This window comes from Hyaena hyaena, unplaced genomic scaffold (genome assembly GCF_003009895.1).
Source record: "Hyaena hyaena isolate Hyena2069 unplaced genomic scaffold, ASM300989v1 scaffold_608, whole genome shotgun sequence".
NCBI lineage: Eukaryota > Metazoa > Chordata > Mammalia > Carnivora > Hyaenidae > Hyaena > Hyaena hyaena.
The window spans coordinates 595,087-622,259 of NW_024081243.1; the positions used below are offsets into that span (position 1 = coordinate 595,087).

Sequence of the window (27,173 nt, forward strand, 5' to 3'; positions counted from 1 at the left end):
GGTTATTTCACTGAGGGCTGTGCCTTTACTGGAACAAACCCACTTATTATCATGCTTTTTGGATTCCCACCCTGAGGTTTAGAACCAAGACAAAGACTGGAGAGTGAGCTCAGTATTCTTAGGAAGTTACTTGGACCAACCAATGATCTCCATTTTTCTCTCCCTTTCTGATGATCCGTTTTCTCAACCCCAGCCATGGAAACTAGCCATGGGGGCTGTGGAGGTGAATGGGCAGTGAAGGTTTTTTCATTTATGGGCTTGCTCAGAATCTAGGGTCAGGCGCTTGAGCTTGAAGGAGATCTGACCAGAGTAATCAGACAGATACTCTAGTCAGAAGTGGTCAGAGTGTCAACCTGGATTAGGTCACCTGGTTATTTTCCTCTTGCATGAGCTGCAAATGTTATTGGTGAGTGGAAGAAACGGGGGCTTAGGAGCATTTTCTTTGAGCTTTCTTTTCATCAGTTAAGACTGAATGCATTAAAGGGTCCCCCAGCTATAAAACACCCCCCCCCACAGTTGGGATCGAAAACCCCAAAGTATCTGTGAAATGTTGCCCGGGTACAGGAGGGGTAACACAGTTTTGGAGAAGCACATGTGTTGATTGGGTTGACAGTAAATGCTGCATCTTGGTGTGTAGAATTTCACTGAGAAACCTTTATGACAAACCAGAAGCAAAGCATTTTGGCTGAGAAAATTATTGGTGAGACACCCGGGTAGCTCAGTCAGTTGAGTGCCCAGCTCTTGATTTCAACTCAGGTCATGATCTCACGGTTAATGGGATCGAGCTCCAGATCTGGCTCTGTGGTGACAACATGGAGCCTGCTTGCGATTCTCTCTCTCTCTCTCTCTCTCTCTCTCTCTCTCTCCCCCCCCTCACTCTACCCCCCCCTCACTCCCTCTCCCCACCCCNTCTCTCTCTCTCTCTCCCCCTCCCACCGCCCTCCCAAAATAAATAAATAAACGTTTTAGGGGCGCCTGGGTGGCTTAGTCGGTTAAGTGTCCGACTTTCGCTTAGGTCATGATCTTGCGGTTCGTGGGTTCGAGCCCTGCATCAGGCTCTGTGTTGACTGCCAGCTCAGAGCCTAGAGCCTGTTTCAGAGTCTGTGACTCCCTCTCTCTCTGACCCTCCCCTGCTCACGCTGTCTCTCTCTCTCTCTCTCCTAGAAATAAAAAAAAAAGCTTTAAAAAAAAGAAAAGTATCTTCTAACGTGAGTGCGAACCGGGGAAGATAAAATCGGGCCGGGATCGGAAAAAAAGAAAAGTATTGGTATCCTAGTCTGTCCCCAATCCTCCACCTCTACACATACTCAGAAGCTCTAACAGATGATCCCAACTAATTAAAACAATTATTTTATTGCTTTATGATTCTGTAGGTTAGCTGCTCAGTTCATCTGGTTGGGACCAACTCAGCGGTCTCTGTAGCTTTCAGGTAGTTCATGTGAGGCTGGATAGTCTGGGACAGACTCACTGTCCTGTCTGATAGTTGGCAGGTGGTCAGTCTAGAACTACGTCTGTGGGGACTGCCTGACTGCTCCATGTCACCTCATCCTCTGAGAATCTAGCCTGGGATTCTTCCCCTGGTGGTCTCGGAATTTCAGAGTGACGAGAGGTTAAAACTCTACATGCAGGCCCTGTGTAAGCTGCTCCCTATATCAGGTTCGCTAACATCCAGTTGGTCAAAGCAAGTCATGTGATCAAGCCCAGTTTCAAAGAGTGGAGAAGTTCGTATATCCTCTTGACGAGAAGAGTGGCCTAGTCGGATTGCAAAGGTATGTGTGACAGGGTTGACACGCGTTTGTGGCCCTTTTGCCATTTCCCACAGATATTAGGGTAACCCCAGGAGTTGAAGTAGAATAAACTTCTCAACCAGACAGAATCTGGAGAGGGAGAAGGAAGACCATGTTTTTGTCTATCATGTCAATTTGATATGAGATTGTTCTCTCCTCTCTTATTTATTCTTTCAGTTTTATAAGTTGGCCACATTTACCGGTAGACTCTCTTACCTTGCATTCTTGAGTTGTGATTCCATTTTTGAACATATTTTTAAAATATTGATAAGTATTTGCTATGGTGTAAACATGAGGTCTTCACTGTGGTATAGTTTCTGTGGTTGTTTACCTTTCAAGAATGTTTTGTGTTCGACCAGTCTGTCAACCCTCTGGCTAGAGCTTGCTGTCAGGCAATTCGGAGGTAGCTAAAGGAACTCCCAGAAATCCACCTTTGTGACCTGGTACGCTGGATTCCTATTCACTGATCCTTTCTGAAGTATCTGTAGTATTTACAGTGTAGTACCAAATTCCACCTCACTTTATTAGTCTATAAATGTAACACCATACATAATGACACCTGTGTTTTAATTTAGGCATAACTCAGGGCTCCTGTCATTAATATGAAATGACTTTTAACTCATAGAGCATGTAAGTCAAATTTCTCAACCTCACCTTATGCCCCACTGACATCTTGGGCCAGATAAGTCTTTGCTGTGGGGGGCTATTAGGAACACTATGGAATTTTTAGCAGCAGCTCTGCCTTTAACCACATGATGGTGATAGCCCCTCCTTCTTCATCCCTACTTGTGACAATGGACAATGTCTGCAGATATGGTCCAGTGCCCTCAGGTGAGGGTAGGCAGTGGGAGATAGGTAAAATGGCTTCCACTGCTCTAACCTGGAGGTGCCAAAGCATAAAAGAGAAAGAAATGTGTGAAGTATGGGTACTGTCTGAGAGCACACTAGGAACAGCAGTCCAGCAGATGATTTGTTAACAGGGAGAAGGAATGTGGAAGATTTTTCAGTTACCCTAAAATTTTGACCTAAGATGGTGACAAATTAACTAGGAAACTTCAAGTTGGGTCTTGCTACACATTGAAAGAGTCACCAATATCTCAACTTCATTATGTTAGAAGTGGGTTAAATATAAACACTGCAGTGGGCAGGGTGGGGGTGGGGGGCGCCTGGGTGGCTCTGCCAGTTAAGGATCTGACTTCAGCTCCGGTCATGATCTTGCGGTTTGTGGGTTCGAGCCCCATGTCAGGCTCTCTGATGACAGCTTAGAGTCTGGAGATGCTTCGAATTCTGTGTCGTCCTCTCTCTCTGTCCCTCCCCTTCTCTCTCTCTCTCTCTCTCTCTCTCTCTCTCTCCCCTTCTCTCAAAAATAAACATTAAAAAATTAAAAAACATAAATATCATTTGTGGAAAAAAAAATTCAGGAGATATGCTGACCACATAGATAATAGATTTTGGAAAAGTTGAACATACACAAAAGTTTAGAGAAAATTGTACCATGACCCATTTGATACTCATCACCGAAGGTCATAAATGATCCACTCATTGCCAGTCTTGCTGCCTCTCTGCCCTGCTCGCTTCCTGAACTGCTCTCCGCTCTTTTGAAGTAAAATCAAGACATCATTTCATTTCGTTTGTGACTATTTCAGTTAGTGTCTAAAAGAAGGTACCTAAACACCAAAATTGTAATACACTGGTGGTATTTTAGTCTTCTGGAAAGGGCAAGAATGAGAATGTATGCCGAGTAGTAATCCGAAAGTTAAGGGAAAGGGTGGGTAGGAGGCTCGGCTTTGGGGGAAATGAACCCCGGAGGAAAGAGAGGTTGGGAGGCACTGTCTCTTCAAGCTCCTCTCCTGCCCTGTCTTCTCCCCTCCGACTCTGAGTGACTCTTAGAACATCCTTCTATTGTATGGTGCCTGGGATCCTCAGAAAGGAGACTGGCAGGGCACGGATCCATTTTCCAAAAAGGAAACTGACAAAAAGAAAAAAAAAAATCACAAGAAGGTCCTGAAATATTCAGTCAATGATGGATCACTCTTTGATGACTTTCCATGCCTTTTTAGCAGCTCAGGGTGTACTTTTAATAAAACAAAAGCAAGAAGAAAGTCTTGCGGCTGCTTTTTAAGATTTTAGGAGGACTTTGGTATTTCTCTCCTGTTCTAATGCAGTCTGAGAAGTTTCGTTCTTTTGATTTAGACTTCCTCACTTGATTTTATTATGTCATAAATCTTCTGTGTTTGGTGAGAGCCGTGGCATACGTAAGAGCTACGCAGCTTGCTAGATAACATCTATTTTCACCCTCCCCTTCTCTGCGGAAGATTAAACTGAGGCCGTTGTGTCTGATGCCAGAATAGATTTAACCAATCATGTTTCCTTTACATGTAGGTCAGTCCAAGGGACAATTCTGCATTGGATCCTATTATCCATGGGTTGAAGGGCGTCGTACATCATGGTAAGTAAGCCACGTACTCTTCTTTTTGCTGGTATGTGAAGAGCTAAGGGGTGGCCCCTTCTCCCCCTGAAGGAATGGGGTTATCTTGCAGAGGAGAGAGGGTGACACCTATTTCTCATCCACTGATGTTGAAGGGCATTAGAGCCATTATTTGATGAGTAAAGAGGATGCCTATTTATTACCTGAAAACGGATCTGGGTTAACAGTAAGCAATTTGTTTCTCTTCAGGTACGACTCTGCATGCATGTGTTATAAATCAAAATGCCCTAAGATGTACCGTTCCTATGCGTTGAACCTGCCACTGTCTCATGTCTCTCTTAAAAATATTCTTCTTTCAAGTGTATTTGCATTAATAAATTTCTTGATTTGCCTCTCCGATTTAGGGAAAAAAATTTAAGTAGCCGTGACACGTCATTAAACTTTGCAGCATGTGAGCAACCATCATGAGTAACTAGCATGGAAAAAGCTAGGCCGGGTCTTGTGTAGCAGACGTCTTATCCTCAGGCATAAAACGGGGAGAGAAAGTAAGATAAATGGGTTCTGTCTTTCCCAACTGGTTTTTATTGGAGGAATTTCCCCGCAACTTTATTATCGGCAATGCATCATTAGCTGTGACATCGGGATCCTCTAATTTCAAAAGTACCCTTGTCACAGGGAGATACGGAGTCTAGAGGTAATGTCATGATTTGCAAAGTTTTAATAATCTAATTAGAATTCCAAAGACGTTGACAGAAATAGCATTAGTAACCATAATAAATCTACCCTTCATCTCCACAGCTGTGATAAAACATCTTCACACCTTTCTGGGAGGATTGTCTTTCGACATTAGCCAACTCTGCCGACCTTAACAGACATCTCCCCCCCTTTCTCTCCGGGACACTAAAACCAGTTGTCAGTGCACAGTTGAAGTCGGCAGGATTCTGGATGAATTGTCCTGCTCTTAGAGCCATTCAGTCGTGCTGCAGTGAACAGTAATAAACCTAGGAAAGGTAGGAAAATAGGGTGGCGGGAAACACCCCCGCAGAGGTTCTCATTGTGAGAAGTTTCCACGGCTTCTTCAGAGTTTCAGTTTGCTCCAGAGCAAACAAACAGAGCTGGGAGGTACGTGAAGTGACATTTTCACTAGAGAAGAGAACACCATTGTCAAAACTATCCCAAATCACCCAAATCAGTGGTGATTTTTGGACAGTGGGGATATTTTCATCGTTCTCTGGACAGCCTCAAAAGTGCCAAGAAAGCTGGTCTTTGGTGAACATGTTGTGCATCCTGAGCTCCTTTCTCAGAAGATCCCCTTGGACGTTCAGTTGGCCAAACCCCTTCCAGAAATTCCACTTCATAGTGTAGATTGGGTTTTGGGGTTTGGAATGTAGTAAACGATGACTGATCTTCCTTCCCCCTGACTTTTATTTCTGTTTTACAACAAAAACACCATGGGGGCGCCTGGGTGGCTCAGTCAGTTAAGCGTCCGACTTCGGCTCAGGTCATGATCTCACGGTTCATGGGTTCGAGCCCTGTGTCGGGCTCTGTGCTGACAGCTCAGAGCCTGGAGCCTGTCTTTGGATTCTGTGTCTCCCTCTCTCTCTGACCCTCCCCTGCTCACGCCTTCTCTCTGTCTCTCTCTCTCAGAAATAAATAAAACATTAAAAAAATTTAAAACAAAAACACCATGAAGAGTTCTAGAATCTTTGAAACGGGTACCTATTCTTCCGTTAGAGAGAAAACATTCCACCAGCTAAGGCAGATGATGTTCTTACTTCCACCATGATAATTAAAGGAGATTCCAAATGTTAAAGATAAGCAGAGGCTTCTGTTTGCTCCCAGATCCCCAAATCTCACAGTAACCTCACTGCCTAGTCATCATTTGGTTCATGAGCCCTGTGCTGGCATAATTGTGTCATCCTTCCTCACTCTCCAGAATTACCCTCCAAGAGGTCATTATATGTTTGCGCTTACATGTTTACTTGGCCCTGGGAGGCAGACAAAGATACCTGAGATGTGGCTTCAACACTTTCTAATGGAGGAGTCAGAGGAGACCTTCCAGGAATAATTCCTCGCAGAAGGAAGTTAACTTATTTACTTTATTTACACTTAAGTGTGGCTTGCCTGCTGTATGCAGTAAAGAGACACAGGCCAGCCCCAATGATTCTAGAAGGGAGGTGAGACGCTCCCTCTCTTCTCTTCCCACCTGCCCAGGGTGTTATCCTTCCCAGCCTTTGCAATTGCTGTTTCTGCTGCTTCTGTCTGGAAAGTTCTTGCCTTAGCTCCTAACAAGAGTGTTATTTCAGGTCTCAGTTCAGATTCACGTCTCCTCGGAAAGTCCTTTTTCAACGATCCTATCCCATGCTCCACCTGCTCCCCACCACACCATCCTAGGCTCCTTTCTTGGAACCACTTGAAAGTATCAGAAATAACTTTGTGTTTTATTCACTCGTGTGTGACCTACTAAAGTGTCAGCTTCACAAGAGCAAGAAACCCTGTGTGTGGGAAGTAATCGATGTTCAGTAACCGTTAGCCAAGTCAGTGAATCAAGCAGATGTACAAATAAGTGAAGATATCACAATGTAAAACCGGGAGAAGAGGAGAAGAAACTAAGGCCCCTTGAGTTTTGCTCTGACTGGGAAGAGAAAGGAGTCGGAGAACATCTTTGAAACGGGAGTACGCCCTCCGTTCTCAGGCTGTCGTGAACTCCATTATGAAAACACGCATCTCTTTTGTCATCCTTCCAAAAGAGAATGAATGTTTGTGATCGCTGGAACGACTTTTGATGGAACTGGAAGGATTTTCAGCTGAAGGTCCTGTGAGGGAGTTGAATGATCTGTTAATTTGATGGGACATAAATAATCGTGCCCTTCACAGAATCCCTGGCTTGGAAATGATGATACAAATGTGTAAAAAGGAAAAAAAATCAATATGGATTTCTGTTACAGTTCAGAATTGGTTTTATTTCTTCAGCTCTGGGAGTCATATCTTAGAATATTAATCCCTCATTAAATGAAAGCTATTTTTTTTTAATAGGAAGAATCTTGTATGTACGTTCAGCTGACATGGCAGTGAGGAATCTGGTCATACCAGCCAGTTGTACTTGGCATTTGGTCATCAGGGTTCTCTGTGAGGCAGCCAGCAAGGTGGGGTTCTAAATGCAGGTGAATGTTTTGGGAGGGAGAGATAAAGAGGAGAGGAAGCAGGGCCCGACAGGGAGAGCTTTGAGACAACAGTACAGGCCTGACAGCTCTGAATGGGGAGGGAATCTAAGAGGACTGGCTGAAGGCAGCTCTCAAGAAGCCTTGGGCAGGCTGTCAGGGCACATCAGGGCCAGATTGCCTGGGAGGGATGTCTTGTGTTGGGCAGGAGTGGACCAGCCTGGGCGGCCCTGCTGTGGGTGGTCACTGTCTAGAGTGTGGCAGCGAGACCAGCCTCTGTGAGAACACCGGGGTCATTCCTGAAGGTGGAGCAGCTGGAAGCTGTCAAATAGCAAGACTCCTCTCAGCACTTTGTCCCTGGAAGGAAGATCTTAGGCGTGTGCTCCTTGGCTGGCACGGAGGTTCACATCTCCCTGAAGACCTTTTCCTAGTCCCATTTCCAAAGAGTTTTTAACTGCTCCTCTCACTTTTAAAATGTTCAGAGGTTCTTAAAAGCAGTGCTTATTCCTTTTATGCCTAGTTATTAACAGCCTAATCTTTTGTTTTAGGTTTATTTATTTATTTTGAGAGAGAGAGAGAGAGAGAATAAAGGAGAACAAGCTGGGGAGGGACAGAGAGAGAAGGGGATGGAAAATCCAAAGTGGGCTCTGTGCTGACAACAGAGAGCCCGGTGCGGGGCTCGAGCTCACGAACCGTGAGATCATGACCTGAGCCCAAGTCAGGCACTTAACCGACTGAGCCACCCCTTAAGTGCCTGATCTAAGCATGGCACTAAGGTAGGCAGAGAGAAAGACCTGCACTCATTGCCTTTATAAAGTCTTGGCGGAAACATGTTTAAGCATTGTCATTGCATTAAAAAGTGGGAAGCAGCAGGTTTAGCAGATTTGGGGGTACTGAGACCTCCCAGACACATTGACCACTCAGACCTAAAGAGGGTGCAGAGACTGTCCAGGCGGAGAGGGAAGTGGTTCAGGGTTTCAGGCAGCATCCCTCTGGACAAAGGTCTCTGGTGGTGAGTGCACGTAGCATGTTGGAGACTCAGAGCTCAGCAACATTGCGTCTTTGTCGCTGGGGAGAGAGATCTAGAAACCCCTTGGCAACATAATGTGTTGTTTCATATATGTTCATTTTTCTGTGTAAATTCTGATTTTTACAAACCTGTAAAAGTCAGGCAGAAGTAGAAATAGAACAGAGATCTGTGGTTCGCCATTGATTCTGGTCCTGTCTATCCACTGAGCAGTTGATGGAAGCACTAAAATGTGTCTATAATCAGGTGTTCTATTCACACACCACCACCAGTATCTACTGGCGAGGAAAGATTTAGGGAGAAATTGTGAATCCTTTTCACAGCATTGACTCAGTCATTTGCAGTGCTTTCTGTATTCAGGAATCAGCCCTTAATAGTAGCCACACCTGATAAAAATATTAGTTGTGAAAAACTTAATCTAGTTCTGTTTTTTTAAACCCATTTAAGAAAAAAAAAAAAAAAGAAACTTGTATGTGAATTGGTATAGAAATGTGACCTTCTCTTACAACTAGTTTTACCCAATTGACCAGTATTCGGAAATGTACATTATATATTGTGTCAATTAAAAATTCTTTTTTTCTTTCACTTGTTTTGATTACCTACTCCTCTATTCTTTTTCTTATAATATCCACACAAAATCTAGCAACCTGTTTGTATACATAGTAGGCATTGAAACACTAACCACTCTCTTGTCAATTATCTAAGGGACACCAGTTTTGTTTTTTTGTTTTTTTTGTTTTGTTGCAAGGAAACTTGCTGGTAGCGATTGCTTGGTTGTTGAGCTTGACTCTCTCTCTCCCTTTTCCTATTACCCTCCTCACTGTCATTTCCATCTTCTGCCGAATGTACTACCTTCGTGAACAGGACAGTATCTTTCTCCTTCAGAGGAAATGTGAGGGGGACAGTTAGAAATTGCCTCGGACCCCACCCCACTCAGAGCCAGAAGCCTCCTCCCCCTGTCCTCCCTCACCAGGCTCTTCTGAGAAAGCTATCAGTGAAGGTACAAATGCATGATCACCTGAGAACACCCTTCAATTAAAGTCATAAAACAAGGCTCTTTGAAGTTTTTCAGGGATGGAAGCTGAAGCTTTGACAAGATCAAACCTTTCTTTGCGGAATAGCTTCCCCGATTGACTAGTTTGTCACTGGGTTCATTTTTGGAATGTGTGACACCCATTTTCTCTCCTGCCCTGGTATTCTCATCAACCTCCCAGATCTACGGGCAAAGTCATGGAATCGCTGGAGTCAACCCAGCCATTTGGCAGAAAGGGAAAAATAAAGGAAATTTGCAAATATAAGCAACAACCCGGCCAATTGTTACCATGTGATGGTCAGCAAGTGCATCTGCATCTGTTCTTTTTTTCACATTCCACCTGCCAGGATTGAGGTTTCTACCGTCAAGAATAACCAAAAAGGGACCCTGGACCTAGTGCAATCTGAATTTCTTCTAAAGCAGTGGGTAGGCTTTGACGATACACCTGCTGATGCGTCATTCCCCATATATGCCATCTACGAAGATAGCCGCCCAGGGCATGGCCCCCTGGCCCCTTCAGGACAGCTGCCATGGAGATGCCAATGGTGCAGCCTTTCTGAAAGCCACGTGGCCATTTCTTCTTTTCTTTTTTCCTTTCTTTAATGCTTATTTATTTTAGAGAGAGAGGGAGACAGAGTGTGAGCAGGGGAGGGGCAGAGAGAGAGACAGAAACACAGAATCTGAAGCAGGTTATAGGCTCTGAGCTGTCAGCACAGAGCCCAATGTGGGGCTCGAACTCATGAACCACGAGATCATGACCTGAGCCGAAGTCAGACACTTAACTGACTGAGCCACCCAGGCACCCCCCCTTTTTTCCTTTTCTTTTACCATGTGGCCATTTCTGCCAGAGCTGCACATATGCCTTATCCTCTTAGCTGGCAAGCCCCCATGCGAGTATACACCCAAGAGAAATTTCCACAGAAAGACTTGGCCTGTGGGAACTCTGTTTATATTAGCCACCAAGTGGAAACAGCCCAAATGTCTACCAATCAGAGCCTAAATATGCAAGTTGTAGTATGGCCAGACAGTGGAATATTATGCAGCAATTAAAAATAACAAGCTACTTGACTTACATAGAAACAGAAAAGCACGTACTCCATAGTTTCATTTCTCTAAAGTTCAAGAACAGAAAAAAACCTAATCTTTGGTGATTAAAGCCAGAATAGTGAGATGGAGGGGTATAGTAAATGAGACATGAGGGAATTTTCTGGGGTGATAAAAGTATATATCTTGATCCGGAGGATGATTACATAGGTATAATATAAAAATTCACTGCACTGTCCCCTCAGATTTGTTCATGTGACTGTTTGTAAATTAAAGACTAGCCCATGTCTATCACACACTGATTTCTCAAAGATAATACATTCACAGAGCTCAAAAATAATCTGGCAGCGTGCTTCAGATAGCCAAATATAAAACATCCTGACAGAGTCCAGTGTCGGCAGGGCTAAGTGCCAAGAACTCTTAAACTTTTCTGGAAATAGTTTGGTGGTACCCAGCCACCGTGACCACTTCCTGTATGTGTATGTCAGCAAGCTAGATAAACAGTGTGATCTTACAATAGAACATTCCACCCTAATGTAAAGGGGTGAGATCCTGTACCTCTCAACAACCTGGGCACATCTGAGAACTGCACAGTAAAGCAAGAGTCTGAAGAATGTGTAGAGTATTCCTCAGTGTCAAGTTCAAATCCTGAGAAAGCTTAGCCTGGGTTGTTTAGGGGTACACCGGTAGGTGGTGATCCTAAAGGGAAAGCAAAGTAATGTAACAATGGTGGTTGTTACAAGTAATAGCAATTACGTGTACAAAGAGGGTGATGGGTATTTGCTGAGGTAGGGTGGGAAAGTGAGGAGGCACCATGGCGAGGATGTGGAGAAACGGGCACCCTCCTACACTGTTGGTGGGAATGCAAACTGGTGCAGCCCCTCTGGAAAACAGTGTGGCGGTTCCTCAGGAATCTCACAATAGAACTCCCCTAGGACCCAGCAATAGCACTGCTAGGAATTTACCCAAGGGATACAGAAATGCTGAGGCATAGGAGCACATGTACCCCAATGCTCATAGCAGCACTCTCCACAATAGCTAAAACATGGAAAGAGCCTAAGTGTCCATCAACAGATGAATGGATCAAGAAGATGTGGTTTATCTATACCATGGAATACTACATGGCAATGAGAAACAATGAAATCTGGCNGAGGGTGTTATGCTGAGCATAATAAGTCAGGCAGAGAAGGACAAATATCACATGTTTGCACGTATAGGAGGATTAGGAGGAACTTAACTGAGGAACAAGGGGGAGAAGAAGGGGAGGAAAGGTGCGGGAAAGGAGAGAGGCAAACCATGAGAGACTCTTGAATGCTGACAAAAACTGAGGACTGATGGATGTGGAGAGGAGGGGGGATGGGCATGGAGGAGGACACTTGTGGGGATGAGCACTGGGTGTTATGTGGAAACTAATTTGACAATAAACTATTTGTAAAAAAAAAAAAAAAAAAAAAAAAGTGAGGAGGCACCAGCCCAGGGAGGGTGAGTGACAAGGGCGACCAGAGGCTTCTCCTGTTCTGGTCACCCCCAGGTGTCACTTTAGGATTATTTGTCAACAGTATATTTATGTTTGTGCGCCCTTCTGCGTGTGTGTGTTAAATTTCACAATCAAAGGCGACAGTCATTATCTTTGGAAAAAGTAAGAGATTCTGACAGCACGTTCCTCTGGGACACATCAGGTACCAAGTGGCCTTACAACAGGCGAAGAGGGGAGTGACAGCACCTTTTAACAAACATGTCACCGTAAGGAACCCTGACAGACTGTTCTCTCTGCAAATTGATTGCAGGCCAAAGAAAGAACTATGGCCACCTTGGGATTCTATCATTAAGAGATGACTTTGAGAGCCAATGACTCCTTTTGGAATTTGGAAACAGGAAATCAGAAACAAAGGAGATGGGGCGTCAGATCTCCGATCTAAAAACCAAAGCTCCCCGCTGCTACTGTGCTGGTGCACGCTGGCCCTGTACCAGGCAAGGGTCTAATTATCTGGCCAGGCACCACTGAATGCCCCAGAAAGCCTCTGAGATATAGCTATCCTATCCCCCATTATATAGAAAGGTAAGCAAAGCAGGCATTGGCTGGCTGGCTTGAAACAAGGCCTTCATGACTTTGAGATTGGCCCCCATTACTCCCAGACCGTCTCCCCCTCTGTTCTCTGCCAGGGTCACCACCTGCCTCTTTCAGCCTTGACTGAGGTTTGTCACTTAGACGGATGAAAGGGAATGCAACGAAATGCTTAACGGGACCATACTCTGCCCTCATCTTTCTGACACCATTGTGATTCTCCCTGGGGTCAAGATCTTGACATAAACTTTCTGTCTGTGGCTAAACGGCTCAAGTTCCTAAAAAGAGTCTTGCATGAACTTTGGAAGAAAAGGACAGATCCCAGAACAAGGGACTTTTGGGGACCATTCAGCTGTTAGATGGAAGTAATAGTCTGTGTCATTAAAGTCCAGCAGCAAGAGGAAGGGGTGGAGATGAATTGGTGTGGTTTGAGGGGTTCTTGCCTATTTTGTGTACGTGAACTTGAAGCTCCTTTAATCATAGAGACTGTGAGTCCTCTCATCCATGGAGCACCTAGAAGTGCTAGTCAAGGTGCTGAGGGTAACGTGATGAAGATTCTCCCTGCCTTTAGGGCAATTTTAATATCATGAGGAACCTTTTCTTTGGCCTTCCCATTCCTGGTGCCGAAGATTAAAAAGACTAATATTCTTCACCTGCAGAGTAATCTCCTGTGTGCATATGAATAAGCAATTAGAACTTTGGAATGAGTTTTTTGAAAAGTGTGTATTATGGACTATTTTTAAAGAAATGGGACTTTTAGGAACACTGGATTCTGATACAGGGCTTCAGAACGTAGGCTGTCTTCGTTTTGAATTCTGGCTTGCCAGAGAGGAAGCTGTGTGATCCTGTCACAAATTGTTACATCTTTCTTCCCCTGCGGTGTCACGTCGTAAGATGGGGATGAGGAAAGGGCCTGCCCCATAGGTATTGATGCAAAATGTATTCTGATAAGGAAACAACTAAGAAGGGTGCCTGGCACACATCCACTATCTTCTAAATCAGTGGCTAGCAAGTACAATCTGTGAACCCAATCTGGTCTGCTGCCCATTTTTTTAAATAAAGTTTTATTGGAACACAGCCACACTCACTTGTATTGTCTGGGACAGCTTCCGTGCCACAACAGCCGAGTTGAGTGGCTGTAACAGAGATAGTGTCTGGCCCACAAAGCCTTAAACACCTACTCTCTGGCCCTTTACAGAAAAACTTTGCCAACCCTACCTTATGGTAGCTCTGCTAATAGAGTTGCCTCTCCCTAGTGGTTTGTTCATCCTGAGACGATGTAAATATCTACTCAGTGTCATTACTTACCGTTTGATAGGCTTTACAGACATGGGCTTCACTTTTGATCTCACCCAAATCACCACGTAATCCGAATGTGTTTCGACTGAATTAATTAGGGTTCTGTGTTAATGTTTACTGTACAGAAAGAAGTCGAATTATTTTCTCCCTTTTCAATCGGAAACCTGATGCTATATCATCTAGCAGCCCGCTGATAGTTTTGAACATCTTAACGTGCGACAAAATTTCCCGTTTGAAGTTTGTGTCTCCGGCATTTAATTACATGGAACTTTCCCGAAGTGTGCTATAAATATTCAGTACCCTGGTCTTGGCTAATTGGCTCACATCTTTTATGGATCCAGGAAGGGCAGATACTTATCTGAACACTTTTGATCTCAAAATCTTTGAGAAACAGGCACACTTAAGCCATTTCCACAGTTTCCTGGACTTCGGTGTGTCAGAACTACCACCGTAGATGGGAGTGATTTCCATTTCTTTTCTTAGCCAGAACCAGTAAATGGGATGCTGTGTGAGGCTTCTATTTTGTCACTCACAGTGTTGTTACCAATAATGTGAAGACGGAAAAAGACTTCAAAAGTGATTCCCTTTACATTGGATTTGAGGCTAGTTGTCATTTGGCCCAGCCTCCTTTGCCAGCATTTGATCATTTGCACAGGATCAGGGTATAGTCAGGAGTTACAGTCTGGCTATAACGGAGCCTCCAGCCTGCTAAAGAGGAGAGACCACTATTATGCCATTACACAGACTGTAATGAGGCCAAGGTCCTCTACAGCCATGGCTGTGGGCAAATTATCCGCCCTCATCAGGATGATGATACCTACTTCACAGAGTTGTGGAGCCTCGTTTAGGGAACAACTACAGCAGTGCCTCACACTGAGGTCATACACCATAAACATGCACTGGTAAATAGAGGTGACCCTCAGAACGTCCTCCACTGTGGAATGGAGTCTTGGGGTTCAGGTCATTGAAGGATAAACTGAGGCTAGAGAACTTAGTATGGACAGATGGGAGTCAATGCTGCTGCCTGGCCCTATGAGCCCTCTTCACTGTGTTCACATAAGATAGACCCTGACCTGGCTTCTAGGAGACTCATAAAGATGATGGAGTCCTTTAATGTGAATCTTGTTGAAAATGTCATGTGAGTATCCTAATGTCATCAATTCTGTGACTCTCATTTCTTCATATATTTTTGGTCATATATTTGTGACGTGACATTATATTAGTTTCAGGTATACAGTGTAATGATTTGATATAAGTGTACATTGTAAAATGATCACCACACCAAGTCTGGCTAATATCCATCATCACACATAGTTACAGGGTTTTTTTTTTTCATTTCTTCGTATTTTAACAACTCCCAAGTAAGGATGCTTCTTACACTTGATGTCATGTCATTGTTTAATTAGCGACAGGTTGCCTTGAAATAACAATGTCTTATAACTGTTAGTGACTTAGCTATGAAAGAGATACAATATCTGGGATGTGTTGTTAGTTAAAATAACCCACCGACTATGCTTGTTTGTTCCTTCATTCTCTTTTCATGTAAGTATTAGGCACCTACTATGTTCCAGGCACTGTTTTAGTTTTTGGATGTATGGGGTGAACGGGAAAGGAGTGGTGTTCACTATTGCAGAACAGTCAGTCTCTTGGGGAAGACAGACAGGAAACCAGTAAACACAGGCTGGGAAGGAAATGAACTAGGTGTGATGTGGTTAATGGCAGCAGGAACACACCAAGATATGGGGTGTTCAGGGTGGGCTCTCGGGAGGTAACATTTTGCCCTGCAGGACTGGGGGTGGAAAGAAACCCCCCATATGGAGGGGGGATGGGGAGGAGCAGTCAAGCAAGGTGGGCAAGGAACAGCAAGGTGAGGAGACAGGTGGGTGGTCAGCAAGGGTGAGCGCAGAAGTGAAGGGCTGTGGAGGGAGATAGATTGTGTAGGGTTTTGTGGCCATGGTGGGGCGTTTGGGTTTTATTCTAAATGAAGTGAGAAGCCCCTCGAAGGTTTGAGCGGGGCAGTGTCAGGGTTGGATTTACGTTTGTAAAAGCTAAAAAAGTTCTTCATTCTTTGGTGAGATTTCCTCACATCATTTTTGTATCAGGGCAAGTGAGGAACGCAGAGCCCAGGGACCCAGAAGAGGATATGAAAGAGCCCAGGACTGGGCATCTGAGACCCAGATTCACTTCTGCTTCACCGTGTGGTCTTGGTTCAGTCACTGCCCCTCTTTGGACCTCATTTTCCTCATTTGTAAAATGAAATGGAACCAGTGTCCTCTGTAACTCTTTGGAACCCCTCGCTTCTTTGTGATTTTGGGGGGACTTCCCCAGGACCCCCGTATAACTTGAGGCTTCTTCCCTAAAATCATCTATCGTGAAGGCTCGTATGGGCCAGGCCCATTTCCATTGCTCTGGCTCTCCCATTCCTTCCTCCTTGCTGATGCCAGGGAGGTGAACTGCCTGATTGCCAACATGCATTTATACAGAGCAGGTATCGTTGCTTGTATTTAGATCATAAAATTCCTCAGCTGCGTCTAGGAGGCCTCTGCCACAATCTTAATTATAATCTAATGCTTTCTGACCTCCCTGAGGGCATCCAGATGCCACCACACCCCTAAATCCCCTGGATCCGGGCCCTCGGGCTCTTTGTTTCCATCAAGACCTCCATTTCCCATTCCTGTGGTCTGCAGTCCCTTTGGTCACCTCACCAGCTTGTCACACCAAAGCCCCTCCCAGATCATACAGCCCATTGATGGCTATACACACTTAACCCAGAGCTGCTGACTCTCTGTTCTAGACTCCTAGAGTCATCATAGCCGAATTCCAGATTGTACTTGAACCAACAGCTGATTTTGTTCCTCCTAGAGCCTGTCGGGTTTGGGGCTCTTGAATTTTCCCCTTCTATCTCCCCTCTTGTTCGTTTCACCCCCAGCCACACACCAGGCAGAATCACTTTGCACTAGCTTTTCTCTCTGCCTGGAATGTTCTTTCTGGGTTGCCGCATGGATCACTTCTGCCTTCGGGTTTTTCATCAAATGCTTCCTTCATGCGCCTGCCCTAAAAATTGCCATTTTTAAAATAGTAGTCAGGGAAGACCTCATTGAGAAATGTGTCATTCAAGTTAAGGCTAAGTTGTTAGCAGCTGAAAGGCATTTGCTCTAAAATTAGCCATGAATATAGCAGTGAAGAAATGTTTCAGGCATCGCCAAGAGCCAGTGCAAAGGCCCTGGGGGTGATGTGATCCTGGGAGAGCAAAGAGAGCAGTGTGGCTGTACCTAAGAGTCAGAAAGTAGCGGTGAATGAGGCTGCAGACACAGTGGAGGCCCATTAATACAGTCCTCACAAAAACTCGCTCGTCTGGTGTGCTCGCTATGCAAATCTTCTTCCCCCATGTAGTGACCTGTGACCCATTGTTCTCCAGGGTCACTCTCTCCCTACCCTCACCAACGTGAAGCAGAAGACCCCTCCTACCCCGGAGACTTTAAGTGGTTAAGGGAAACATAATTGCTTTTCCTTTTAAAAAGCTTTGGGAAATTCTGAAGAACCTAAAATTATCATCACTGGGCTGAAGACAGAAGCTTGAGCTTTCTTTCATTTCTTCATCTTACACACGTCCCTAAATTGATTGACTGCTCATTTGGGAGGTGATGCAAATGTCCTTCCCATAGGGGCCACCAGATCCTGCCCAATATAACACTTTGTTCCTTGGGGTATGTCTGCTTGTTTGTGTTTCAAAACAGTTCCATAATTCCTGGTTACTATATAGCTCTCCTCTGTATTTTGATTGTTCACTGTATTTTACAAAGGGATTTCTTCCTTCCTATATAACCAAAGCATTGAAAATATTAGGTTATTAACACACTGAAAAATGCAATCAGATGATTATCATCTAATGTTTTAATGATCACATTTTTAATCCAATTATGCATGTTTGAATCTTTCAAATTTTCTTTAATTAAAGATTGCCTCCTGGCACTGCTATCAGAAATAAGAAATTGAACAGAATCGAGCCAGATCTAATTTAATGTTGAAAAGGATAACTGGGCTGCACTGGGTTTAATGGTTGACCATGACTTTAAAGCCCTCATACAAAATTTTCTAATTGATAAGAAAATTTAATCATCTTCGGATGTACTCCGTTTGCATTCAAATAAGGTATTTCTTTTTCTAAATAAACCTCCCCTGATTATTCATATTGTCGTGCAAAATGCTTAAAAATGAAAGACAGAGTTGGGTGAAATGTAGACTACTTAATACAGTGTGTATTTAATATAAAAGTCATACATTATTCATTTTTGCAATTTAAATAACTTTGAATTTAGCATCCCTGTTCTTCATCTTTTTCTTTGATGAACAATTAATTATTAAAATATAATATTGTCTGCATACAGCACTGGGATCTTTGAAAGTGGAATATGAGATTCATTCGCTTTCAATTCTTTTATCTAGTAATGCACAGAACCTTCTTTTTGTGGTTTAATGGAATGAATGGTGGTATAAATAGAGTGTTTCAAATATTTTTCTCAACTAGGTAAGTGGCTGGGAAAGAAATGTTTTGAATTCAAATTACTAATTTGGATCAAAGTTGGAGGCAGCATGCCCTGATCAGGATGGGTTTGGAGTCAAACTGCCCTTTTATAACAAGAGTCCATTAACAAGTACTTAAATAGGTACTTAGCTGTGCCAGATATTCTCCTAAGCCCTTAACTAATGTTAACTTACTTAATACTCATGTATTCATCTAACCTACTTAGGCGCTTGACACTGCTATAATTCCATTTTGCAGATATTGGAAGAGTTTATGTTTTCTTTCTCTTTTTTATAGTTTTATTTATTTTTGAGACGGAGACAGACAGCATGAGCGAGGGGGGGAGGGTGGTGGCAAAGAGAGAGGGAGACACAGAACGTGAAACAGGCTCCAGGCTCTGAGCTGTCAGCACACAACCCGATGTGGGGCTCAAACTCACGAACCTCGAGATCATGACCTGAGCCAAAGTCGGATGCTTAACCGACTGAGCCCCCCAGGCTCCCCGAGTTTATGTTTTCACCTGAAAAGTGGTCCTTCCTTCTTTCCCGTGGCTGTACTCAAGAACTCCCTCTTGGGTCCAGCCAGTTGCGCACCTTGTGGCTTATGTGGGCTTTGTGGACAGTGTGAGAAATACAGTGCTACCATCTCTCAAATTATTTCTAACTTACAACAGGGCATTGCAAGCAATGCATGTGTCCATGTGGAACATTCCCTATGGGACTGAGTAGGAAGTGGAATTTTCAGAAAGATCAGGAAAAATAGATGTTCGCTTGGGACTAGAAAACTCAAGGAGGAAGACAACAGCTCAAGAGTTAATTCCCGAATGTCTGTTCGCAAAAGAAATGATCATTAATGTAGAGACAACTTGAACGTGTACGGTTCCCCTCCCCCCCAGCTATAGTCCTGGCTCTAGGGTGACTTTCTAGCACTTGTTCCCCACCCCCCATCAATGTAAGGGTAGAGAAGGCCTGATGGCTAAGTGCATTTCACTGACTATCATTGAATGGCCTTTGACCTAAGAATGGTTTTTACATTCAGACTCTAAGTGAAATGTTATCCCCCACAAAACGATTCGTTCTTCTTTCAGTAGATGTATAGATTTAAAATTGTTCTCAGTTGTTATTAGTGTTTTGAGTATTGTTAATAAGTTTGTGCAAGAAAAAAATAAGGTGGTGGAAATGTGTTTGTTAATATAAGTACTGGTGTGACATCTTTGATTTTGCCTCTTGGCCTGCAAAACCGAAAATATTTACTCTCTGGCACTTTACAGAAAACATTTGCCAATCTCTGGCTTAAAACACAAAATGAGCTGGTCTGCTCTCAGCCAACTGCTTGCCTTGATAAATGAGGGCTCCCAAGGCATTGTGCTAAGCCCCTTATATTTATGAGCTTGCTTAATTGTCACAGCAATCCTGAAGAGTAAATACTCTCAGAATTCCCATTTTTCAGATAAGGGAAGTAGCGCAGAGAGCTTAAGACCTTTCCCTAAAGTCACACAGCTATTAAATATCAGTTGGTGCCAAAGCTCAAAACTCTAGCCTGTGTTGCTCAGGTGGATGGAGCATATGTCAGACATGATGCACCTTTAAGGCACTAGTAATCAAGGTTAAAAAAAAAAAAGGCCTGTGCAAGCATTGAAGGAAGTACATGGCTATCTAAGGTGTAGGTGGCCGGGCCTCGGTAGCTGAGAAAAGTAATAATAATAATACAAGTAATAAGAATTAGAATAAGAATGATACCTGTCATTTATGAGATGCTTACGGTGTTCTAAACTCACAACAGCCTGGGAAGCTTTAGTAACTAATGTCACACGGCTTACAGGTAGAGGAGTTAAGATTTGAACCCTAGGAGGGGCGCCTGGGTGGCTTAGTCGGTTAAGCGTCCGACTTTTGCTTAGGTCATGATCTCGCGGTTCGTAGGTTCGAGCCCCGCGTCGGGCTCTGTGCTGACTGCCAGCTCAGAGCCTGGAGCCTGTTTCAGAGTCTGTAACTCCCTCTCTCTCTGACCCTCCCCTGCTCACGCTCTCTCTCTCTCTCTCTCTCTCTCTCCTAGATATAAATAAAACATTAAAAAAAAAAAAGAGATTTGAACCCTAGGAGTGGGAATCTGCCCTCTTCCCCAACTCCTGTAGGGATGGGAAACTGAGGGGCTGATGAGAACGGTGGTTGGATTTTGGTTTTCAGCTCTTGGTCCTGGACTTACTGTTCCAGATCTTAGGGAATTCTATGATGAAAGGATCCAGTCGGAATTTCTGTGTTCTTGAGTGTTTGACTTTTCCTCTGGTCTCCCATTTCCCCAGCAGTAAAACCAAAGACTTAGACTACATTGGTGGTTTCCAAGGTGTCCCTCGGTTCCTAGCTCAACCCTAACCACAGTGGCTGCACTTGAACTTGTTGAGTTGGCTGCCTGCTGTGTAAGATTTTGTTTGAATAAAGGGTTCCTTGGCTCTCAAAGCCTTTGAACTAGGGTAGTCTAAGCCCCTTCCAGGTCTCAGAATCTGACCCAATGACAGTGACCGTGGCAGAGTCAACAAGCAGCAAAGCCACTTCTCTGTCCCTGTCACCATGTCTACCTGCCCTGCCACCCATTTGATGGCATCTGCTCCTCAGGTAATGCCAGAACCTGCCTCTGAAGCCCTTGGGTTGGCCAAAGACAAAAAAAAAAAAAAAAAAAAAGGCCTTCTGCTTTTAATAGCAGTGGTCACACCTGCAATTTCCATCAATAAAAAGCCTGCCGAATTCATAAGCCCATACAAGAACTTGGATTTTGAGAGTCCCTGTCCTGCTGAAACAGTATGCCTTTGTGAAATCCGGCCATCTGGCAAGGCAGGTGTTTCTGCTTTATCTTTTCGTGTTCCTTGAAGCCACGGCCTGTCCCTCACTTGGGTGCTGTGGGCGGGGCTTTGCCCCTGCAGGGGTGCAGGGACTTTCTAATCCCTACCTGTCTGCCCTCAGCGTACCAAACTGCCCCCCTAATAATGGATCAGGTCCTAGGGGGACAACTCGAAAGACTTTCTGGTCATTCGGTCTGGAGCCCTTGACCCTAAGGCAGATTGGTGGGCTGCGGCGTGAAGCCAAGTTCACCTACAACATGAGAGAAAAATGAAGATGGTTATGTGGCTTGTGATGCCAGACCTCGTGCTCCCGTATTGCTCGGGGCCTCGTGTTGTCTATTTACACGGCCCAGGAAGCACAGAGGCAACAAGCAGAGGCCAACATGTCTCCTCGCAGCCAGCCCAGCCCCAGCCAAGCACGCCTGCAGAGGTTTACCCCATCATTAGGCGGCTGGTAACCAGGTTTAAATTAAAACCCACACTTGCCAGTGGGCGGAGGGGCAGTTCCGTGATTTCCGGCCTTTTGTCCAAACAGAAACCGCGTTTGTCATTTTGGTTATAGAACCCTGTAATTTGAAGACTTTTGCATCTATTAGTTAATATTTAATTTTTCTTTAAAAAATAGAGTTGGAAACCTGTATGAGAATCAGCCAAGTTGTCTGAGCCTCATGAAGAAGTGCTTCTGTTTCTCCATTCACTCCTGACCTTGGGCTGAGTAATTTAAACTCTCTGTGCTTTGATTTCCACATCTGTAAATCTGGATTATTAAAAGCACATACTCATAGTGTTGTAAATTAAAAGCATATAATGATGGTTTAAGAAAAATGGAAGCCTGGGGCATTGGGCTGGCTGAGTTGATTGATTTCTTGATTTCAGCTCAGGTCCTCCATGTTGGACTCTGTGCTGAGCATGAAGCCTCCTTAAAATTCTCTCTCTCTCTCTCTCTCTCTCTCTCTCTCTCTCTCTCTCTCTTCCCTCTCCCCCACTTAGACTCTCTCTAAAATAAAATAAAATCATTTTTAAAAAGAACAATAAAAGCCTGGACTCTAAACCCACCTACCCGGTTGTGCATTCCAGTTCTGGAAACTGGGAATAATAATAGGACTACTTTGTGAGACTATATTAAGAATTAAATAACTTAATCGTTAGAAAGCTCTAAGAACATAGACCTGGCATGGATAGTAAGTAGTAAGTACCGCTTAAATGTTTGCAACATGTAAATAACTTAGAATAGTGCCTGGCATATAGTAAAAGTTAAATAAGTGTTAAGTTTTATTCAGTTCATCTGTACCAAAAGGAAATTGCAACTTTAATTATTTTAAAAGAGGTCATTGGGGTGCCTAGGTCTGACTTCAGTTCAGGTCATGATCTCGCAATTCATGGGTTCATGCCCTCCGTCGGGCTCTGTGCTGACAGCTCAGAGCCTGGAGCCTGCTTCAGGGGAGGGGCAGAGAGAGAGGAAGACACAGAATCCAAAGCAGGCTCAGGCTCCGAGCTGTCAGCACAGAGCCTAACGTGGGGCTCAAACTCATGAGCCGTGAGATCATGACCTGAGCTGAAGTCAGACGCTCAACCAACTGAGCCACCCAGGCAGAAAAAGTTTTTTTAAAGGATTGGTTTCTCTTGGGGTTTTTGCATTATCTCCCATTACAGAGCTCTCTGAAGTACATGGATACACATTTGCCCAAATACCCATATTGGTTGTTCTGCATGAAAGAAGAGGAAAAGGGGTGGGAACCTGGAAAGAATATTTCTGTAGGCACAGATGTGTCCAGGAAGTACCCTGGAGCCCTGAGGAATGCCCTTGGGCCCATGGTGAAGGCCATCAAGGAGCTAAGGCAAACCACTAACAACTATATTGGGCCTTATTACATCCCTAAAAGATATAAGAAAGGAATCCCAGAGTTAAATTCAGGGAGGGCTAGACCTTTGGAGACTCAGGAAGAGAGTAGAGCCTTCTATGATTAGAGAAAGAGGCTGGATGATCTGCTGTGCCTGATGGGGAAAACTGTAACACGGTGCCCTAATCTCTGTCATACTGTTTCTTCCTGCCTCAGGACCTTTGCACATGCTGTTCTCACAGCCACAAATGCTCTTCTCCTGTTTTGCCCCCACCCTTCTCTATTCACATAGTTAACTTCAGCTTCATCTTTAGCAGAGTCAGAGCTATGCAAGTTCTGGTGTCAGAGTGCCTGGGTTCTTATCCCAGTTTGGCCACTTAGGAGCTGTGTGGCCTCAGGCAGGCACTAATCCCTTCCACACCTTGTTTTTCTCATAGAGTTATTGTGAGGTATCATTTTTAGGTCTCAGCTGAAAATACCATTTCTTCTACTTAAGGAAAGATCCCTCTGCTTTTGTAAAAAGAAGAAGCCTGTTTTCAGGGCCATCCTTTGATAAGCTCAGGGTTGTATGTTGGTTAGATTTCACTTTGATTTGGATAGGCACTGGGTGAAACCATAATGAGATGTAACCAACTTTGGAATTGAACCGTACCGTTGGCCTCTAGTTTTCTCTTCATGCTGAGTCTCTCACGGGTGTACCAGAGTGTATTCCACTGACTATTAGTTCATAAGTATCAGCCGGGGAAGGGTTTGGTGGTGAAGCAAGTTTGGGAAGGGGCGGGTTTCATAAAATCAAGTCCGTTTGTTTTCTGCAGGACTTCTCAGAGACTTCACTACGCTAGTGTTTTGTCTCTTTCCTGGGCAAAGAGGGAGGGACTGCAGATTGCCCTGCGTTGTTCATCATGGAACCTGGTTTTCATGAATACAGGGCACTGTGGTGCCCCAGGAACACACCCTGGGAAACGCCACTTTGCCCTCCATGGCCCTCCCACCACCAAATGCTAGTGCTTCTCGGGATGCAAACAAACACAACGCTTTGCGATGTGGCACTGGCATGCCGAGCGGTTGACTGTGTGCAGCGTACTGCGACTAATCACTGTGCCTTTCTTTTCCCTCTTCCTCCAAACAGAGAAGGAGACTTTTCTGGATCCTTTCGTTCTCCGGGACCTCCTGCCTGCATCCCTGGGCAGCTATTACCGGTATACAGGATCTCTGACCACCCCACCGTGTAGCGAAATTGTGGAGTGGATAGTCTTCCGCAAGCCTGTCCCCATCTCGTACCATCAGGTAGATACTCAGCCCCAGGTGGGGCCTCTGTGTTTATTTGTTTTTGTGTTGACTGAGCAATCTAACGTGGCCGCGGTACACCAGTAAGGATTTGTTTTGGATCCTCTGCTCCCCATTGATTCTTTCGTTCTTTCCAACAAACGTGTGTTTGAACCAGGAATTATAAGTACAAAACACAGTCTTCTCAGCCACAGATTAATTGGCTGTAGGGAACTACAACTGTGAGCTCAGGTGTTACGTCAGTATTTGATGTTGAGGAGAGAAGAGCTACACTCTAGGTTGATGATAGCTTATGCCAGAAGCATAACCCATTTCGTCCTCACGAACAACAGTCTTGTGAGGTAGGTACCCTTTGTACCCCCATTTAATAGACACAGAAGCGAACTACCTTGCCCGAGGCCACAGAGCCAGTTACTAAGCCATCGTGTGTGATCCCAGCGATCACGCTCTGAACCACTAAACCTACCCAAAGTTCAGAAGAGGGTTTGTGTACATGACGAAATGAAAGAATAAGTATCATTGATGGAACTCATTCTGTGGGCAGACACTTTCTTCTTCTTATTTTTTTAAATATTTTATTTATTTCTGAGGGACAGAGAGAGACAGCATGAGCAGGGGAGTGTCAGAGAGAGAGGGAGACACAGAATCTGAAGCAGGCTCCAGGCTCTGAGCTAGCTGTCAGCACAGAGCCCAATGCAGGGCTTGAACCCACAAACCGTGAGATCATGACCTGAGCCAAAGTTGGACACCCATCCGACTGAGCCATCCAGGCGCCCCCAGATACTTTTGATGTAGCTAACTTAGTGGCCAAACACAGTTGAGGGATGTATCTTGCACTAAGATGGTACACGTAACATCATCGAGGCCTGGAGAGACTGGGTAACATGCCCAAGAAAGAATTCATGGCTAGTGAATGGTGAGGCCAGAAACCAAGCCCAGGTTTGTCTGACTCCAAAACCCATGTTGGGGAGCACCACAGGAACCTGCTTCTCACTGGGTGCGGCCTGGGCTGACTTCACTGGAGGATGGATTTAGAAACTGGTAAAATGCAGATGGCATTGGGGGCCATGTCAGGAGAAGAGGAGCCACCAGGCGGGTGGGAGTGAGAAGGGACGGGGCACCTTGGAATCCCCTTATGAAGGGTAATAGATAGAAGAAAATTCTCAGAGGGGAGATACGTGAGTCGTCGAAATATAACATGCGCCGAGGAAGAAGAAGATTATGTTTCTTCTCCATAATTTCAGAAAAGAGAGCCAGCAACAATGGGTAGGATTTATAAGAAAGGGGGTTTGAGCTATTAGCCAGAATAGTCTAAAAATGGAAGGTTCTTATCAGAGCTGCTCATAGAAATATCTTCCCAGAGTGTAACAGTGTAATAAGGGATATTGTAGTGGACAAGTGAAAGTTCTGGAATTATGTGATAATCTCAGTGATAAAACTGAACACGGGCAACCAGACTGTGGGCCTGGCAGCCATGGGGAAGAGTCCAAAGATTTTCCAAATAAGGACAGAGAGTATAGAACAGAGACTGGGGGAAATAGAGTCGGATGGTGTCCTGGTCAGGTCCGTTTTGTATTTAAGAAACAGAAACCCACTTAAAGTAGATCAGGTAAAGGGGCGTTTTAAAGAAACAGTAGTCGAAGCATCCTGAGACAGAGCTGCCATAACCGAGATTGTAACTAGAGGTGAAGCACGCTCTGTCTTTCAGGGGCCACGCAGCGTCTTAAATCTTGGAGTTTTGCCACAGCTTTGGGATTCTGTATTCCACAAAATTCTCATCCCTTCGCTCTCCCAGTTTGGTTTCTTCTGGTTACCTGGCCAGATATGGTACCAGTACCAGTGTCAGCTACCAGACGGGCAATAGTGTGGGTCCTATTTCAAGTATTCGAGAAGATGGATCTGAATAGATGTTGGTTACCCAACAGTTTGGCTGGCCTTGGGTCACGTGTCCATCTGTAAATAAATCATCAGAGGCGCCAGGTCACATTCTAAACCTCTAAGTGGCATCCCTCTGGGTGTAAATGGAGCAGGTGTAGAAGGAGCTATGTGGCTGAGAGACACATTACCCCACTAACAAAGTCAGGCCAAACAGACTTATTTGGTTTCATTGCTACTGACATTTCACTTTGAGAATTTTTTTTTCCTTTTAATTCTTCCCTGATGAAAACAAAGAAGTACTAGAAGTTTGGTCACTGTATAGGATCTCCAACCTTAAGAAGACAATGAATGAGGAAACCAGTTTTCTTCCGAATGGTGAAGCCAGCATTGTTTTATTAGAACAAAGTCAAATATGTCCCCTGGGTTGAGGCAGGGGACTTTGAATAGGGATCCTTTTTTGTCCATTAAGATAGGGGCTTTTGTTTTCAACGATACGAGGGCTTGGGAGAATGAGGTTAAGAGATGCAAGTCTGGTTACTTTTTTGGTAGGACTCTTGTGAAGGAGAGGAAAAGAGTAGTAATTGTTCAGTACTGGGTCTTACTAGAATTTCTGACATCTCAGGGGTCCAAACAAAAGGCTGATTGTAGGCTTGGATGTCTTCTCAAGTGTTGTCAGTTAGAAGCATTGTGACACCTGGTAACCAGGGATCTTAGAAAGTATTTGGTTAACAGCTATCTACTCTTCACTCCCTGCCACCCGGACCCTCTGGGAGAAGAAGTGGTGGAAGTTTTGCTCTGCGACTTCCCTGTGGGTAGTTTTATTTCCAGGATATAGAGAAGAAATGAATGAATCATACTGGCTTCCCAGGTTCTTTCCTAGAAACTGCCCTTAGGTAATCCTTTCTTCAGGCACAGTTTCATTTATTCATCTCTCTCACCTTCCCCCCCCTGCCCCCCCTTCCCCC

At 44.5% G+C, this 27,173-nt stretch overlaps 1 protein-coding gene across 3 annotated transcripts in view; it reads left to right on the plus strand.

The window, feature by feature from the left end:
* The window catches only part of PTPRG (protein tyrosine phosphatase receptor type G), a 705,708-nt gene that overhangs the window by 537,729 nt on the left and 140,806 nt on the right, over positions 1–27,173 (plus strand). For all 3 annotated transcript variants that reach the window (XM_039257247.1, XM_039257249.1, XM_039257248.1), the window contains exons 6-7: positions 4,170–4,236; positions 24,173–24,330. In XM_039257247.1, the coding sequence (XP_039113178.1) occupies positions 4,170–4,236; positions 24,173–24,330 (225 nt within the window). The remainder of the gene's footprint in view (positions 1–4,169; positions 4,237–24,172; positions 24,331–27,173) is intronic.